General features: G+C 38.3%; 1 protein-coding gene across 2 annotated transcripts; it reads left to right on the forward strand.

Annotated features, from left to right (window-relative positions):
* The first annotated feature begins 12 nt into the window (after positions 1 to 12).
* Positions 13 to 15,722, forward strand: LOC306874196 (coiled-coil and C2 domain-containing protein 1A-like). 2 transcript variants are annotated; one of them, XM_079424050.1, is made up of 29 exons: positions 13 to 173; positions 685 to 763; positions 1,391 to 1,532; positions 1,631 to 1,737; positions 1,840 to 2,067; positions 4,220 to 4,514; positions 4,609 to 4,718; positions 7,465 to 7,537; positions 7,627 to 7,716; positions 7,815 to 7,942; positions 8,039 to 8,111; positions 9,210 to 9,322; positions 9,393 to 9,504; positions 9,574 to 9,746; positions 10,195 to 10,317; positions 10,419 to 10,477; positions 11,330 to 11,446; positions 11,526 to 11,599; positions 12,247 to 12,305; positions 12,389 to 12,440; positions 12,520 to 12,619; positions 13,242 to 13,332; positions 13,417 to 13,608; positions 13,708 to 13,766; positions 13,848 to 13,920; positions 14,005 to 14,125; positions 14,839 to 14,915; positions 15,210 to 15,257; positions 15,345 to 15,722. In XM_079424050.1, the coding sequence occupies exons 2-29, from the start codon at positions 707 to 709 to the stop codon at positions 15,381 to 15,383; spliced, it is 2,985 nt and encodes a 994-aa protein (XP_079280176.1). In that variant the 5' UTR covers positions 13 to 173; positions 685 to 706; the 3' UTR covers positions 15,384 to 15,722. The 2 variants fall into 2 exon arrangements, with proteins under 2 accessions (XP_079280176.1, XP_079280177.1); XM_079424051.1 differs by having other exon boundaries at positions 13,711 to 13,766.
* The last annotated feature ends 1,091 nt before the right edge of the window (positions 15,723 to 16,813 follow it).

Genomic DNA, 16,813 nt, shown 5'->3' on the forward strand with positions numbered 1-16,813 from the left:
GGGAAACCTGGCGAAAGGCAGGAAGTGCTGGAGCTTCACTGACAGCAGTGCAGACTTGTTTATCTCTGTCTTTATGACACTCTGGTGCAAAAACTTCATGACAGGTAGCTTGTTCTTCTCGACGGGAGAGATATTTAGCACCTAGCCCGCCCTCGGAGGAACATATGATCAAGGTATCGCGTTCAAATTATTAGTAAATAGAGTCTGATGTAAGAATTAGCCTCCTCGCTAGCAGAAACTTTCTCAGAATTAGTTGTTTACTTTATGATTTATATTCTGAATGATCTGATATTTATTTTATGGCTTCGTTGCGCTTTGCCTCCAACAGTTTTGGTGCAAAGATGTACTTTGGATGAACCTGTAAACACTAGCAGGTTAAATACTGTTGAAACATTCGCTATTGAGCGTAGTCAGTTAATTTAAGGTGACGGAGCTCTGGGAGAAATATTAAACTATTAAATATGTATATTTGGCCGTTAATTATGTCTATGCATTGATTATGTAAATACAGACGTCATTATTCACGTAATGATCTAGGAATGCGCCATGACGCCACTCTCTTTCTGGTGTGGTTGGCTGTGTTATTATTATTATTATTATTATTATTATATTGTTGTCGTTGAAAGGCTGATGCAGTGGCTGCTTTGTAGTTTTATTAATGAATCTTTATTTGTCTCACTTCAGGTTTGAAGGACCTGTGGAGAAAATGAGTCGAAGCCAGAACCCTCCGCAGAAGGGCCAGGGGGCCGCCAGGGCCAAACAGGTAATAAACCAGATGAGAGTCAGGACTGTGTCCAGAATCATAGAGGAAATGTCTTTGCATGTTTTACTTCATAAGATTAAATGATTTGTGGTGATGTAATTAGGACTTTTGTAAATATTTAGTGCACTTAAACTGCATTCACTTTTGAGTGCCACACATATAGGTTCATAAAATGCTTCTGAATCTAGAAATCAGATTTGAGGGTTATTATTGTAAATTAAAACTAAAACCTATTAAAAAATTGTCACTTGAAATAAAATAAACATTAAACATTTGAAAAAAAGTGTTTTTTATTCATGCTAGTTGCAAAGGCAATATTTGTAACTGTCCTTTACTTACAAAATAATCAAATAAAATGAAAGGAAAATTATTAAAAGATTTATAGACATATTAAGTGAAAGTAGGTGCATAAAATGCTTTTGAATTTGGAACAGTTCATATGTAATGTTCAAACAAATTATAAATATGTAGACATATTTACATATATAGACAAAGAATGACACACAACTAAATGTAAAACTTTATTTAAAATTAAAATATAATGTAATTCAGGATATTGATAAAAACTAAAATGGTATCTCAGTGATACGGTAATAACACCGGCTCTCCCTCCTCACATGTAATCAGATGGGACTGCTGCTGGATTTGGCTCCTGACGGTGGGCTGGATGACTCTGGAGGAAATGATGTGGAGCTGGAGGCGGAGCTTCTGGCATTGATGGGAGGAGGAGGGAGGAGCGGACCAGCGGGGAAGAGACCTGGAGGAAAAGGTGAGGATGTTATGTATTTATGCCGTCTACCAGCAGCAAGCCAAACCTTGATCCCTTGGCATTTTCCCTAATCTTTCTGCCTTTTTTGCATCATTTAGCTCCGGTGCCCATGGAGGACATTGAGCGGATGGCAGCGCTTTGTATGAAAGACCTGGACGAGGACGGAGATGACGATGGGGATTTGGAGAACGACGCTGATCTCTTGGTAAGACAAAAACCTTCTTGTCTTTACATCACTACAGGTGGCACATCAGATGCAATCTTTCTCTCAGGAACAGGTTTTGATTGAAGTTTTTATGTGTTTCAGGCCGAGTTGAATGAGGTGCTGGAAGACGATGAGGAGCAAATGGTCAGGAAACCTCCTCCGTCACCAGTGCCTCCTCAACGCTCGAATGCAGCGCCCGCATCCCAGAATACACCTGGCAGCCTGGAGGATCGCCTGCAAGAGCGCTTGGACATGTACCAAACGGCCATTACCAACGCCAAGGCCGCGGGGGAGATCAGCAAAGCACGGCGATATGACCGCGGACTGAAGGTGGGACATTTCCAAGATTAGAGGTCCACACACATCGACTTTCTGATGGCCGATGATAGTGTCTTATGGCGCTTTTCCACTGCATGGTACAGCTCGGCTCGGCACTGTTCAGAATAGGGATGTGCAACAGCGATCGAGTACTCGGCCGTGACAGCGATGATCGATCATGAAAACGATGATCGTGGGAAATGTTTATTTTTTTGATTGGTTATAGCCGCACTTTGGGCGGCACCCTGAGCTCTGATTGTTTAGCTTGCAAGAGCATGCAGTTCAAAGTATAGACGTGAGAAGAGAGAGAAGCTTGGCTATGAAGTCACGTAGTGATGTCTGGGTTAGCTACATGCATATCTGATTAATCTAATAGAGGATGCGTTGGGGTATTAACATTTATTAACACGCTGCAATTTACCAGTGTTTAGTTTCATGCTCAAATGCAATGCCCAAAATTGACAGAGTTATTTGAGACGGTCGTATTACTTTTAGATGTATCTTTTTTAAAATACTGATCCTACAATAATGCAGCAGTCATTTTTTTTCGTTATATTTGTTCAGAAGTTGGCATACTTTGTATGGCTTCGAAAACACGCAGGCGATTTTTAGGAATCACTTGATAATGTCGATGAAAATATAGCACAAATCTGCCATAAACATTAATGAAATAAGCATTATAATGAGAGCTTTATAGAATGTGAAATCTGTAGTGAATTCTGTCCTTGCCCGTGTTTGAGCGTGCTGTTGAAAGCACATCACAGCGGGAGCTCACTCTCTCTCTCGCTATAGCACGTAACTTAAGTTCACTAGCATATGCATCCTTTTGTGCAGATACAAGTTGTAATGTACTATATTGTAGACGTACTATGTTGTGTATCGAAGTTATCTGATTATATCATAGGAAGTGTCATAGAACGGGTTTCAGTTTATTGGCATAAAGTCAGCTTCACCTCAGGCAGCTATTCGTTTTTAGATGATTCTTTTTTTATAACATTGCTGCATCATAATCATAATCTAACAGTGTTCTAATCATATTTTCATAGACATGTTTTCATTTTTAACATTAATTTTCATAACAGTCTTCAGATATTTTCATTATCTCCATTACGGCCATGCCCCGCCCCCAGAGTACTCGATTAATCGTTTTTGAAACCTATCGATGATCGAAATAAGAAATTGCCAAAAATGCCCATCCCTAGTTCAGAACGGCACGGCTCAGTTCGGCTCGGTTTGCGTTTCCACTGCAGTTTAGTACTGCTTTAGAGTGGGCGGGATTAATCACGTGTCGTTATAGTTGCGCCGCCTCTACTGCCGTGACTCCTGAAAAACTTTTTGATTCCACATTGCTCCATCACGCTCTCGCTGGATCCGCTCATCGGCTATCAACGTGAAAACAGTCTGTACTTCCTCAACAGACAATGAAACTGACATTTTTTGGTTTTTAAAAGAAAGGTGCGCTCATTCAAAACAGTTGCGCTCGATCCTTCGCTGGCTGTGCTGATTTAAATCTAGCGGGTCTGTTGTGTCTCGTGCCGCAAGTTCAATGACGCAAGCAGTGACGATTTTCTCCGGCCAATCAGTGATCAGCAGAGTTTACCTGTCACGTTTTGGTAACGGTACGACTCGCTTGGAACCTCGGCCGAGGTGGTACTAAAAAAAGTACCAGGTACTGTACCCAGTGGAAAACCCCCCAAAAGTGAGCCGTACTGAACCGTACCGTACCGTAACATGCAGTGGAAAAGCGCCATTCGAGCAGAGGTCTTCAGCCCTGTTCCTGGGGACCCACAGTCCTGCAGAGTTTAGCTACAACCCTAATCAAACACACCAGAAGCAGCTAATGAAGCTCCTCAAGACTGCTTTAAAATACACAGGTGGGCTGAAGCAGGCTGGAAATAAACTTTGCAGGAGCAGGGCTGATGACCTCTGTCTTGGAGAGCAGGGTGGCCTATAGGTGAAATGTAACAATTACTGCAATTTATTTTACATAATATTTACTAAAATAATTAGAAATAAATTATTTGAAAATGTATCAATTGGAAGACAAAAAAAAAATTTAAATGTGATTTAAAAAATCTGTAAAATAAATAATTTATTCTGTATTTTGTATGGTATATTTGTCTGAGGATTTCCGAGCAGTTAGTAACACATTTTCTGTTTTTAGACTCTACAGTCTATGCTGATGTCAGTTAAGAAGGGGAAGCCCATCAATGAAGATGAGATTCCTCCTCCTGTGGCCACAGGTGGGAAACCCTCCGCTGCTCCGCAGGCCGAGCCAATCACAAAGCAAGAAAAACCTGCTCCAGCAAACACGCCACCGCAGACGGCCAATGTCAAGCCAGCCGCTCCATCCAAACCTCAGCTGCTACAGCCTCCGTCACAGAGAGCGACAGTCGTGACGCCCGATACACCAGCCATATCACCCCTCACACCCGGCCAGCCCAGCGCTCAGCACTCCGGTACACACACACACTCTCACTCTGACGTTCTCATTAACTGTGACTGTGAAGCTGTTACCGTACACATTGTCATGTGTGTCTGTGTGTGTTTCAGAGCTCAAAGCGAGTATATTAAGCAGACAGCGAGAGTATAAACTGGCAGCATTAAAGGCCAAGCAGAACGGAAACCATGAGCAAGCCAAACAACTCTACCAAGTGTCCAAGGTGACAAGTTTTGCCAGTTCATGATCATCACGTCTAATTTGGGTCACAAAGTCACACATTTACACTCATTTCTTTGGTGCCCTATGCATTTTATTTACAGTCATAGCCAAAAATATCAGCACCCTTGGTAAATATGATCAAAGAAGGCTGTGAAAATTAATCTGCATTGTTAATCTTTTTGATCTTTTATTTTAAAAATTCACAAAAATCTAACCTTTCATTGGATAAGAATTTAAAATGGGGGGGAAATATCATTATGAAATAAATGTTTTTCTCTAATACACATTGGCCACAATTAACGGCACCCTTGTATTCAATACTTTTTGAAACCTCCATTTGCCAGTTTAACAGCCCTAAATGTTCTCCTATAATGCCTGATGAGGTTAGAGAACACCTGACAAGAGATCAGAGACCATTCCTTCATCCAGAATCACTCCAGATCCTTCAGATTCACAGCTCCATGACTGTGCTTCTTCTCTTCAGTTCACATCACTCATTTTCTACAGAGTTCAGGTCAGAGGACTGGAATGGCCAGCAGAAGCTTGGTTTTGTGCTCAGTGACCCATGTTTTTGTTGTTTTTGAGGTTTGTGTCTGGATTTTTGTACGGTTGGAAGATCCAAACATGGCCCATTATAAGATTTCCAACAGAGTCAGTCACTTGTTGATTTTTTTTTATCTGTTGGTATTTGATAGAATCCATGATGCCATGCGTCTAAACAAGATGTCCAGGACCTCCAGCAGAAATATAGGCCCACAACATCAAAAATACAGCAGTATATTTAATTGTACACATGGGGTACAATGGGGTTTTATCCCTGTGTTCACCAAACCCATCTTGAGTGTTTCCTGCTAAAAAGCTGCTAATTGTTTAGTTTCATCTGACCATAGAAGCCAGCAGGCACGGCGCCAGAATTTTTTTTCTACCAGGGCTAAAGGGGAGCTAGACCAATATGTGGGGGTGCTAAGAAAATAATCCATATTCATAAAAAAAATTAGTTTTTTTCTAAAGAAATAAAAACAAAGCAGCTATGGTACACACCACATTTAACAGAAGCATTACCGGGGGAAGTAGGGGTGCTGCAGCACCCTCTGGCGTGTAGCCCAAGAATAAATGGGGACAAAATAAATGAAAATTTTGTAACAGAAAATAAATAAAACTCAATTTATTAATTTGTATATTCATTAAAATTAATAGAAAATTAAGCCTAAGCCTACAAGACAATAAGCAACAGTAAAACATGAATTAAGTGGAATCAAATTGATTGCGAGGTCGTTTCAACTTAAACTGAGATAGCGCATCAGTTGTGTCATTCCTTGGAGGTCCTTGGAGAGTCTTTAACCACTCAAACTCTCCTCCAGCTCTTTTCTTAAAGCCACTTCACTAATTTGTGAAGCTCAGTTATCTTTTGCTGCACATCAGAAATATATTCTTTGGTTTTTCTCATTGTGATGATGATTAAGGGAATTTGGGCTTTGTTTTCCCTCCTATTTATATTTCTGTGAAACAGGAAGCCATGGCTGGATAATTTCATGTTCATAATCACCCTAGAGTGCTCAAAATTGTGAATATGAATGGGAATATACTTCAGAGATATTTTACTCATAAGAATTCCTAGGGGTACCAATAATTGTGTCCAACGTGTATTTGAAAAAAAACATTTATTTCATGATTTATTTCCCCCCATTTTAAATTCTTATTATCCAATGAAAGATATGAAAGGTTAGATTTTTGTGAATTTTTTTTAATAAAAGATCAAAAGGATTAACAATGCAGATAAATTTTCCGCCGTTGATAATATTTACCAAGGGTGCTGATATTTTTGGCCATGGCTGTATGTGCAGTAACATTCAAAAGTTTGCAGTCTGTACCATTATTTCTTTTCAAAGATATTAATACTTCTATTCAGCAAGAATGCATTAAATTGATGAAAAGTGACAGTAAAGACCAGGGTTATTACAGATAAACTGGATAAATAATAAACTAAAATGAGAATTTTTTTTTTTTTTAAATACAAAAAATATTTAGTGAGATAAGATATAAAAACCTAAACTTATTGTACTTAAGCTAGTTGCCTAGACAAGATTTCTCATTTTCATTTTGTTTATCATGATATACTAAAACGTCAATAAAAATGGCATATTTAAAAAATAACTGATAAAACTAATAAAAACAGACAACAAAATTGCTAATACTTTAATAAAAATGGAAAATATAAAAATTCTAACTAATTCAAAATATTACAAATAAACTTGATGATACTAAAATAACACAGGAAAAGACATTTATAATGTTACAAAAGATTTCTGTTTAAATAAATGCTGTTATTTTGAACTTTATGGTTATCAAATAAACCTGAAAAAAAATGCATCACAGTTTTTCAGTGAAATATGAAGCACCTCAACTGATTTCTACAATGATAATAATAATAAACATTTATTGTGCAGCAAATCAGAATATGAGAATGATTTCTGAAGGATCATGTGACACTGAAGACTGGAGTAATGATGCTGAAAATACAGCTTTGATCACAGAAATAAATAACATATTAAAATATATTTAGATAGAAACCAGAACAGACTTAATTGAAAAAATTCAAACACATACTGACCCCAAACATTTGAATAGAAGTGTAGGTGTTATTGTGGATTGTAGATTTATCTGGCTACACGGCACTAGGTTAACCAACAATTAACAACTGGGAAAATGAACTTTGCCTTGCTCTCTGCCTCTCCCTTTCCTCACAGAGATTAGACTCAGTGGTGGAGAGTGTTGACCGAGGGGAGTTTGTGGACATCAGCTCACTGCCGCCCCCTCCTGGTACAGCTTTACCTCACAGATCTCCTCTCACCTCAGTTACATTCTGGTCCGTTCAGTCTGAGTTTGATGAAAGTGTCTCTGTCTTTCAGGAGAGGTTGAAGTGCCACACTCTAACCCTCCCCAGCTGTCCTCTAAACCAGCCGCCCCTCCTGCTGCCCCCACTGCTGCCCCAGACACAGGTGAGAACGTGTGTGTGGTGTGTTAATGTGATGTCCCACACACACATCAAACACAGACGTCAGTTATATATGTGTGTGTGTGTGTGTGTGTGTTTCAGCTCTCTCTGCTCCCCGGAGCATTGCCGAGGCCTTACAGCAGCGCATGGACAAATACAGAGAAGCGGCAGAGAGCGCCAAGAGCAAAGGAGACGACCGCAAATCACGCATGCACCAGCGCATAGTCAAGGTAACATACGCCAAGACTCATTTAAATAAGAACAGGTGCTGTTTCATTAACCTCTCGTGTGTGTGTGTGTGTGTGTGTGTGTGCTCTTGACTTCAGCAATATCAAGATGCCATTAAAGCTCATAAAGCAGGACGGCCTGTGAATTTGGCAGAACTTCCTGTTCCACCAGGTAACGCTTGTTTCTAGTGAGAGCCAAACTTGTTCACAAATATAGTAAAACATCTTGAATGTGCCTCACCAGTGAGAAAGGTTAAAAATGTACCATATAATGTGTTAATTAAAATCTAAATATATCAAGAGGTGTTTGTAAATGTTAGAGCGTGGTGTGCTGATTATTAATAAGTAAATAAGTAATTAAAATATACACACTGCTGTTTTTTTAAAAAGGATTTTTTTTAATGTTTATGAAAGTCTCTTCTGCTCACCAAGACTGTATTTATGTGTTAAAAAATACCGTAAAACAGTAAAATTGTGAAATACTATTACAATTTAACTGTTTTCTATGTGAATATATAGTCAAATGTAATTTATTCCTGTGATGCGCAGCTGTATTTTCAGCATCATTACTCCAGTCTTCAGTGTCACATGATCCTTCAGAAATCAATCTGATATGTTGATTTGCTGCTCAAGAAGCATTTCTGATTATTATCAATGTTGAAAACAGTTGTGCTGATTCATATATTTGATGAATAGAAAATCCAAAAGAGCAGCATTTATTTGAAACTGAAATCTTTTGTAACATAAATATCTTTACTGTCACTTTTGAGCAATTATATTATATATAAATATATATTAAATTCTATTATATATATATATATATATATATATATATATTTTTTTTAAATGTATTTATTTGTTTGTTTTGCTTTTAAAATAAAAAAAACATTCTTATACCAAACGGCAGTGTGCATTTATAATTATGTAAACAGTATAGTTATGGTTTCTGAATACATTTAATTGTAACTTTTTATTTTACAATTCAGTCATGTTTTCTTGCAGTTCTGAGAAAAAAAGTCATAATTACAAGATATGAGTATACGAGAATAAATACTGTAAGTCTTGACTTTTTTGCAATTTAGAGTTTACTTCTTATAATTCTGTTTTTGTTTTGTTTTTTGCCATGGATTATAAATAAAAAAAGGGTAATTGTGACTTTATTTCACCATTCAGACTTTTTTCCTTAGAATTGTGAATTCACATGTGAGAATTTCATAGTAGATAGTTTGTGCTCCTCATTTTTGACAGTGTTAATGTTTGTGCATGTCAGGTTGTCTTCCGCTGCAGGGCACTGAGGGCAGCGAGCAGAATTTTATGGGCGTCCTGGAGACAGCCATGAAGCTGGCCAATCAGGACGCAGACACCGACGAAGAACCACAGAAGGTAGCGTCAGAGTTCAGCAGAACCTCTAGAAACGGTGCTTCAGATTCTTCATCTCTCTGTGTCTGTGTAGCCATCAGCTCAGCCTGCCGTTCAGAAATCCAGAGCTCCCGCTCCTCCGAAAGCCTCGTCCGCAGCAGGGACGCCCACCGGCTCCACTAACGCCCCCAAACTAGGAGGGAAAGGTAGATGTGTGTTTATATATCGGCATTAACGCATACGCACTGTTGTGTGACGTGTGTGTTGTTGTGCAGCCCAGCAGCAGCTGGATTTCCTGATGATGCGCAGGCAGCAGTTCGTGAAGGCCGCGCTGCGCTCTAAAGAGATGAAGGACATGCAGGGAGCCACTCAGCACCTGAGACACGCCAAAGGCCTCGAGCCCATGATCACTGCCGCCAAGGGCGGGCTTCCTGTTGACATCACCAAGGTTTGTGAATCAGCAATGCACCGAAATTTCATCAGAATTGGTTCTGGAGGGCCAAAGTCATTGACTGCTTCTCTGGTGTGCTCCTAGGAAGTTTGTATTTATGAGTTAGGAAGTTGTAATTAAGATGTCAGATGTGTTCAGCTCACTTTAGTTGGAGCAAGATGGCGATGTACCTTTTCTATTAAAAATATATGATTTGAATAAATAATGCATTCAGTTTATAAAAGTGCTATAAATCGTCACACATCCTATCATAATTGGACAATACTATCCTATTTTGTCCATGCAATTCATTACATGCAATATTATTTATTTATTTAATGCCATTTGTGGACAGCTTTGCAGCAAATACTGCGTCTGTGTGTGTGAAAGTAAGCAGATGTGTGTGTGTGTGTGTGTGAGGTGTTTGACACAGATTTGAGTGTGTGTGTGTTTTATGTGTGTCCAGGTGCCGGCCGCTCCGGTCAGTGAGGACAACTACAGACTGTCTCAATCACGCTCGTCCGCTCTCTCTCCGCGCTCATCTGAGCAGTACACACAACTGATGGGACAGCTCAAACAGCAGCACGAGGTTATTACTCCACACAGATCTGATCCATGTCAAGCACACACTGAACTCAAGAGAAATGTATGCTTTATTTACAGTCTACATGACTTTCTGACACTTTCCAGAAATGCCTGGCGTACTCGCAGCAGTTCACTCATACGGGGAATGTAGCAGAAACTGCCAGGTGTGTTTTCATTCATTATATTTTTTAAAAATCATAATCAGGTAAGAAAAGTTTTTAGGTGTGTGTTTTGCGTGATAAGTCTACACTACTCTTCTTTTTTTTTAAAAGAAATTAATAGTTTTAAAATTCAGAAAGGAATAAATTACATTTTAAAATATATTCACATAGAAAACAGTTACTTTAAGTTGTAATATTTCACAATATTACTTTTTATTAATTTTACTTGATATTAGTTTTACTTTATTTTTGATCAAATAAATACAGCCTCAAAAACATAAAAAAATCTTAACAGCCCCAAATCTTTGAATGGTAGTGTAATGAATCAAAAACATCCAGATTTTATAATATTTACCTAAACAAGCATTAAAAATTCAATTTTTATGCAAAACTGCTTTTGCTTTTTTACTTATTTAATATTTATTAAAAATATATAAAAAGAAAAAAACATATGAATGGTATCAATGCAACAAGTTAATGTTTTTTTTATTAATTCAAATATATAATCTTTATCAGAATCTAAATTCTAACCATAAATACTAACATAAGTATTAAATAAAAATATAATTTAGCCTTAAAGTGTATTTGTTTGTGTGTGACGGTTAGATTTGCCTACGTTGTGGAGACTAAAAGCCCCCACATGGGGAGTAAAACCTGAAATGCACATTGTGGGAGCAGCAAACAGTCCTCATGAGGAAAACGGATTAATAAACATAGTAAAGAAAAAATGCTGAGGGTTTGGTTTAAAGATTGCTGCCAAGCAAAGGTTATTAGCTCAGTATAAAATATTACAAGTAAATGGAAAGCCCCAATGATAGAACATATATATGTGTGTGTGTGTGTGTGTGTGTGTAGGTTTGAGAAGCTGGCTGAGGAATGCATGAGTAATATTGAAGTGCTGAAGAAAGCTCACGCTAAAGGAAGATCAGTTCCCAAATACCACACAGAGGAGCGCACCTTCAACACCGTCAAGTGAGAACCCACACACGCACAACACATCTGTCAGTGCAGTCGTCCTGCAGATTCACTAAGTGTCTTCATCTGTGTTTAGGATTATTCCTAAACTGGCGTCTAATGACATGCTGCTGACCGTGGTGAAAGGAATCAACCTGCCCACTCCTCCAGGTGTGTGTGTTTGTGTGTCATAATGCTCTAAACAGATGGTTTCAAATAACTCTGATTTGTCTCTGAAATACACTACCGTTGAAAAATTTGGGGGATTTAATTTTTTTCAAAAACAAATTTTACTGACCCCAACCTTTTGAACATTAGTGTCTATATATGTGGACCACAAAACCAGGGTCAATTTGTTGAAATTGACATTTATCCATCATCTGTAAGCTGAATAAATAATATTTCCATTGATGTATGGTTTGTTATGATTGGACAATATTTGGCTGAGATACAACTATTTGAAAATCTGGAATCTGAGGGAGCAAAAAAACTCAAAATATTGAGAAAATTGCCTTTAAAGTTGTCCAAATGAAGTCCTTAGCAATGCATATTACTAATAAAAAAATTATTGATATATTTACAGTAGGAAATTTACTAAATATCTTCATGGAACATGATCTTTACTTTATATCCTAATGATTTTTGGCATAAAAGACAAATTGATCATTTTGACCCATACAATGTATTTTTGGCTATTGCTACAAATATACCCGAGCGACTTAAGACTGGTTTTGTGCTCCAGGGTCACATATAATAAAACAATTAATGAAAATCTGTGACCGAGTGGCTGCAAATGTTGTTTTCTTTGTATTCTCCAGGAGTTTCAGCCAGCGATCTGGATGCGAGTGTGCGCTTTGAGTTCCCGTTCCCCAGCGCGGTACGCAACACTTTCACACTCTTCTACACACACACACACACACACACATGCTATTGGCATCTAACAGTGTGTTTGTTTCTTAGGAAGAAGCTCAGAGAGACAAAACCAGCACTGTGAGAAACACCAACTGTCCAGGTACACACACACACACACACACGTGATCTGTGTGTTAAACAGGTGGCAGCATTAGCTGACAGTCTCTGTGTGTTTTCAGAGTTTAACGAGAAGTTCAAGCTGATCATCAAGCGAGATCACAGAGGCTTTAAGAGAGTGGTACAGGCCAAAGGCATCAAGCTTGAGGTCGTACACAAAGGGTGAGACTCTTATTAATCAACACTAACAGTGAATCTGACTAACACGTCCAGATCACATTCCACCTCAAAAGAAATGACAATTAATATTTTTCATAAGGAAAATTAAGATAAATTTTTGGATCATCATTTTTTTATGGAAGCTTCTTACCTCCACAGAATAAAACTTAAACAGGTAATTGTGACTTATCTCACATCTAAAAAAAATTGCACTTTTGATCAATTAATTGCTACTTTTTTGGTGAAAATAAACATACATAGTTTTCACCTAGTGATAATTAAGCAGATTTTCTCCACAAATTCTCATTACTGTTATGTATCTGCATTTTTTTTTTATTTTTTGCAGTCACGTTATTTTCAATGATTCATGTCATGATGATTCATGTAAAAAAAAAATTAAAGGAATTTAAAGCAAATCAGCATAAATATTTTACTACAATTTAAATCATTATTAATTGACATGAAATTGGTTTTAGTTAAATAAATTAATAGTCCTAAAAATAAGCCTAGTTTTCTTTAGGCAAAATAGCTTTTCACTTTTCATACAGGGTTGAAATTTGGTGTCACTATCATTAGCAGTGACTCTAATAATCGTGTGTGTGTGTGTGTGTGTGTGTGTCTGCAGCGGTCTCTTCAAGACAGATAAAGTGGTGGGAAGTGCTCAGCTGAAGCTAGAAGCTCTTGAGAACCAGTGTGAGATCAGAGAGATCATTGACGTGAGTGATTCACACAAACTCGCACACACTTGTATCACATGCACACGAGCGCTGGTGTCCCATGAAGCTGTGCTGCCGTTGCAGGTGTTGGACGGACGCAAGGCGACGGGAGGGAAGCTGGAGGTGCGAGTGCAGATCCGCGAACCGCTGTCTGGAGTTCAGCTGCAGCCGGTGACAGAGAAGTGGCTCGTCATCGACCCGCTCACACCTTCACCGGAGAAGGACCGAGAGCGGGAGAAAGACAGAGACCGGGAGAAAAGCAAGGAAAAGGAACGGGTACGAGATGCCAATTATTGCTGTTTATATTACACACAGGATGTGTTCTTGCCTACAAACACAGCTGGACAGAAACCACATAAAGCATTTTCTTTCCAGCAGGCTCCTTCTCCGAGATCCAAACCCAGGAACGATCACGACAGGAACTCTAAACCAAGGTGAAGCTAAAGCTGATCGTACTGCACTGACTTCCTGTCGCTCTGTGAGTGTGTTTAACGCGTGTCTCTGGTTGGTTTCAGCTCATCTCCTCCACAGTATAAGCTGCACAGCTTCAGTCTGCTTAACCACGACAAAGAGAGACTGGAGTTGAAGGTGCGTGTCGGTGTCAGTCGTGGTAGGATTGAGCTTTTGACTGGATATAGTGTGTGTCGGGAGTCATTTTGTGCGTCTCTTTAGATCAGCGATTATAAGAAGAACAGACGAGACCCGTCAGAGCTGATCAAGCAGCACATGGACGTCTGTCAGCGACTGCAGTGGCAGAAATCATACCTGGAGAAACATCCGGCAGCACTGACAGGTACCACATGCAATTAGAAAACGTTTCATTATGTGTGCAAAAGTTTGGGGTCAGTGAGATTTCTTTTCGGAGACATTAAAGCTTTTATTCAGCAGGGGTGCATTAAATTGATCAAAAGTGACCCTAAAGACATTTATAATGTTACAAAAGATTTCTATTTAAAATAAATGCTGTTCTTCTGAACTTTATATTCATCAAAGAATCCTGAAAAAAATTGTATCATGGTCTTCACACAAATATTGGGCAGCACAACTATTTTAAACCTTGATAATGATCAGAAATTCTTCTTGAGCAGCAAATCAGTATATTAGAATTATTTCTGAAGGATCATGTGACACTGAAGACTGGAGTAATGATGATAAATTCAGCTGCACATCACAGGAATAAATTACATTTAATGTATTTTATAATAGGAAACAGTTATTTTAAATTCTAAAATTATTTCATTATTATAGAAATGTATAGAAAAACACTTACTAGATGTTTACTTTATGAATAAGAACATAAAATGCTGCATGTAGACTGCTGGGAGTAATACTGATTGATGATTCAAATGAATCTGTGAATCATTTTTTTTAAATGGCTCATTTAAATGAACCTTCTAAATGAACTGATTCACTTCAATGAATTGGACTTTCCAGTGCTACATATTAAAGACATTCAAGAACAAAACAGATCATCAATAATGTACTGTATCTCTCTCTCTGTCTCAGAATATGAAAATGTGCTGCGGAAGTTTGTTCACGGTCTGTCAGAATCAGTCAAAATATTTTCCAACCAAGGCAACAGGGTGAGCAAACCCCACACACAGAAACACACACACACACACGTTAAGTGATGTGGCCAAACGCATTGATAAGCTGTGAGGTATCTGTTTTTGTTCTCATTTCACTCAGAAATACTTGACATTACTGAAATAAAATGGGTTGTGAATGTCACTTCATGTTGACATGAGACACTCATGCAGTTGCTCAGATGTTTCTTTAAAAAACAAACACAGCTGAAGCTGGATGTCACTTTTTTGAAGTCATTTCAACAAATCAGTCATTAAGATTAAAGCTAAAGAGCTGTTCTGGTTTCTCAGGATGCAGCGAAAGACAGCCTCTGCAGAGTGAAGATGGTGGAGAGCGAGGTGAATAATAAAGCCTGCTGTGTCTGTGCTTCAGTTGCATCTTCATGTGAACTCACTGTCGTCTTTTTCATTCTCTCGCTCTCACAGCTGGAGTCGGTCAGGAAAAAACGGGCTGTCAGAGAGTGAAGAGTGACGCGACTGTCTGCTGGAAAACTCCTCACACTTCTGAAATGATTCGTGACAGATATGAAGGAGCTGCAGAGGGAATCACAATGAAACACTACAAACACACACATTGCAATTAAGCACCTTTTGCATTGCTGCACTTCATTACTCTGCAGTCCAAACCATCAAAACATTCCTCAATTTGTCTTTTGTAAGGAGAGACGTCTGAATGTTTCGAGTGAGATCAAACTCATCTCATCTAATGCAAAAAAAAAAAAAAACATCAGTCAAACACTAAAGGGGGAATCTCACAAAACCCATCAACAACATGATCACATTTATTTAGCCCCCAAAAAGAAAGAGATTAGAAATTTTAGTTAAATATTTTAGGACAATTAAGAGGTTTTTGCAATGAGATTTTTTTTAATGGCAATTAAAAATACACCCATTCTTAATGTTTATATAAATTATATATAAATATATAATTAATATAAATATTAAGAATGAGTGGATGATTAATATATATATATATATATATATATATATATATATATATATATATATATATATATATATATATATATATATACATACATACATACATACATACATACATGCGCATATATATATAAAATGAGTGTTATCAGAGAACAGGATTACAGACAGTCATTCATTCCCTCTGACAGTTTCATGCATGTATCTAGCACTACAAAAGCAAAATAGGTCTTTTTATTTTAACCCAGTTTTTGTCTCTCTTGTCTTCCATCTCCTCCTATCTGACATGGCTCGGCCTAACCTCTCTTTCACATATAAATGCTGTTAATCTGCAGTCTTTACAGTAATCTGTGTCCTCCAGTATTCCCAGATTAGGATAATACCGCTGCACGGCTGTGATATGGGAATAATCTCAGCACTCCAGGGAAGATGTTCAAGTGTGTGTTAGATGAAGGAGATGTGGATAATATCCCATAATCGTGGATTATCCGCACCCCGGTGCTTCAGGAGACAGGGTCGTGAGAGGAAATGAAACGGGGCTCATTGTGCGGGTGTTTTGGGTGGAGGATGGTGTCAATGTGTGCCTGTGTGTGTTTTGCTTGATAAGATGGAATGAGAGGTTTTGTATCTGGGTGGTTAATGTATGTGTTTGTGGTGTTGGAGATGTGGTCATTCATATGCTGAGATCAGCATGTTTTTAGGGAAGCTTGCACCTCTTCTTTTTTTTCCGCTTGTCTTGTCTGTCAGAGTCAAAGGGCATCAACTTTAATTCAACTCTGACACAGTCCGAACCCCTTGTTGTTTGTGTAGAGCAGATCTCAGTGTGTGTGTGTGCTACAGTCAGTCATTATATCAACTGTTTGTATGTTTGGTTGTGTTTTTTTTAACGAGCCAGACATAAAGCTGCCGCGTTTCCATGACAACCTCTTTATTTTCTGCGTGCCGTCGTCTTTTAG

Source organism: Barbus barbus (genome assembly GCF_936440315.1).
Source record: "Barbus barbus genome assembly, chromosome: 8".
Taxonomy (NCBI): domain Eukaryota; kingdom Metazoa; phylum Chordata; class Actinopteri; order Cypriniformes; family Cyprinidae; genus Barbus; species Barbus barbus.

What these genes read in the sequence shown, in the direction of transcription:
- LOC306874196 (XM_079424050.1), top strand. Translation starts at nt 707, where the DNA reads ATGAGTCGAAGCCAGAACCCTCCGCAGAAGGGCCAGGGGGCCGCCAGG. An exon ending in TGCACCAGCGCATAGTCAAG is followed by an intron (nt 7,943 to 8,038) that starts GTAACATACGCC and finishes TCTTGACTTCAG; the next exon opens with CAATATCAAGATGCCATTAA. An exon ending in AGCTCAAACAGCAGCACGAG is followed by an intron (nt 10,318 to 10,418) that starts GTTATTACTCCA and finishes GACACTTTCCAG; the next exon opens with AAATGCCTGGCGTACTCGCA.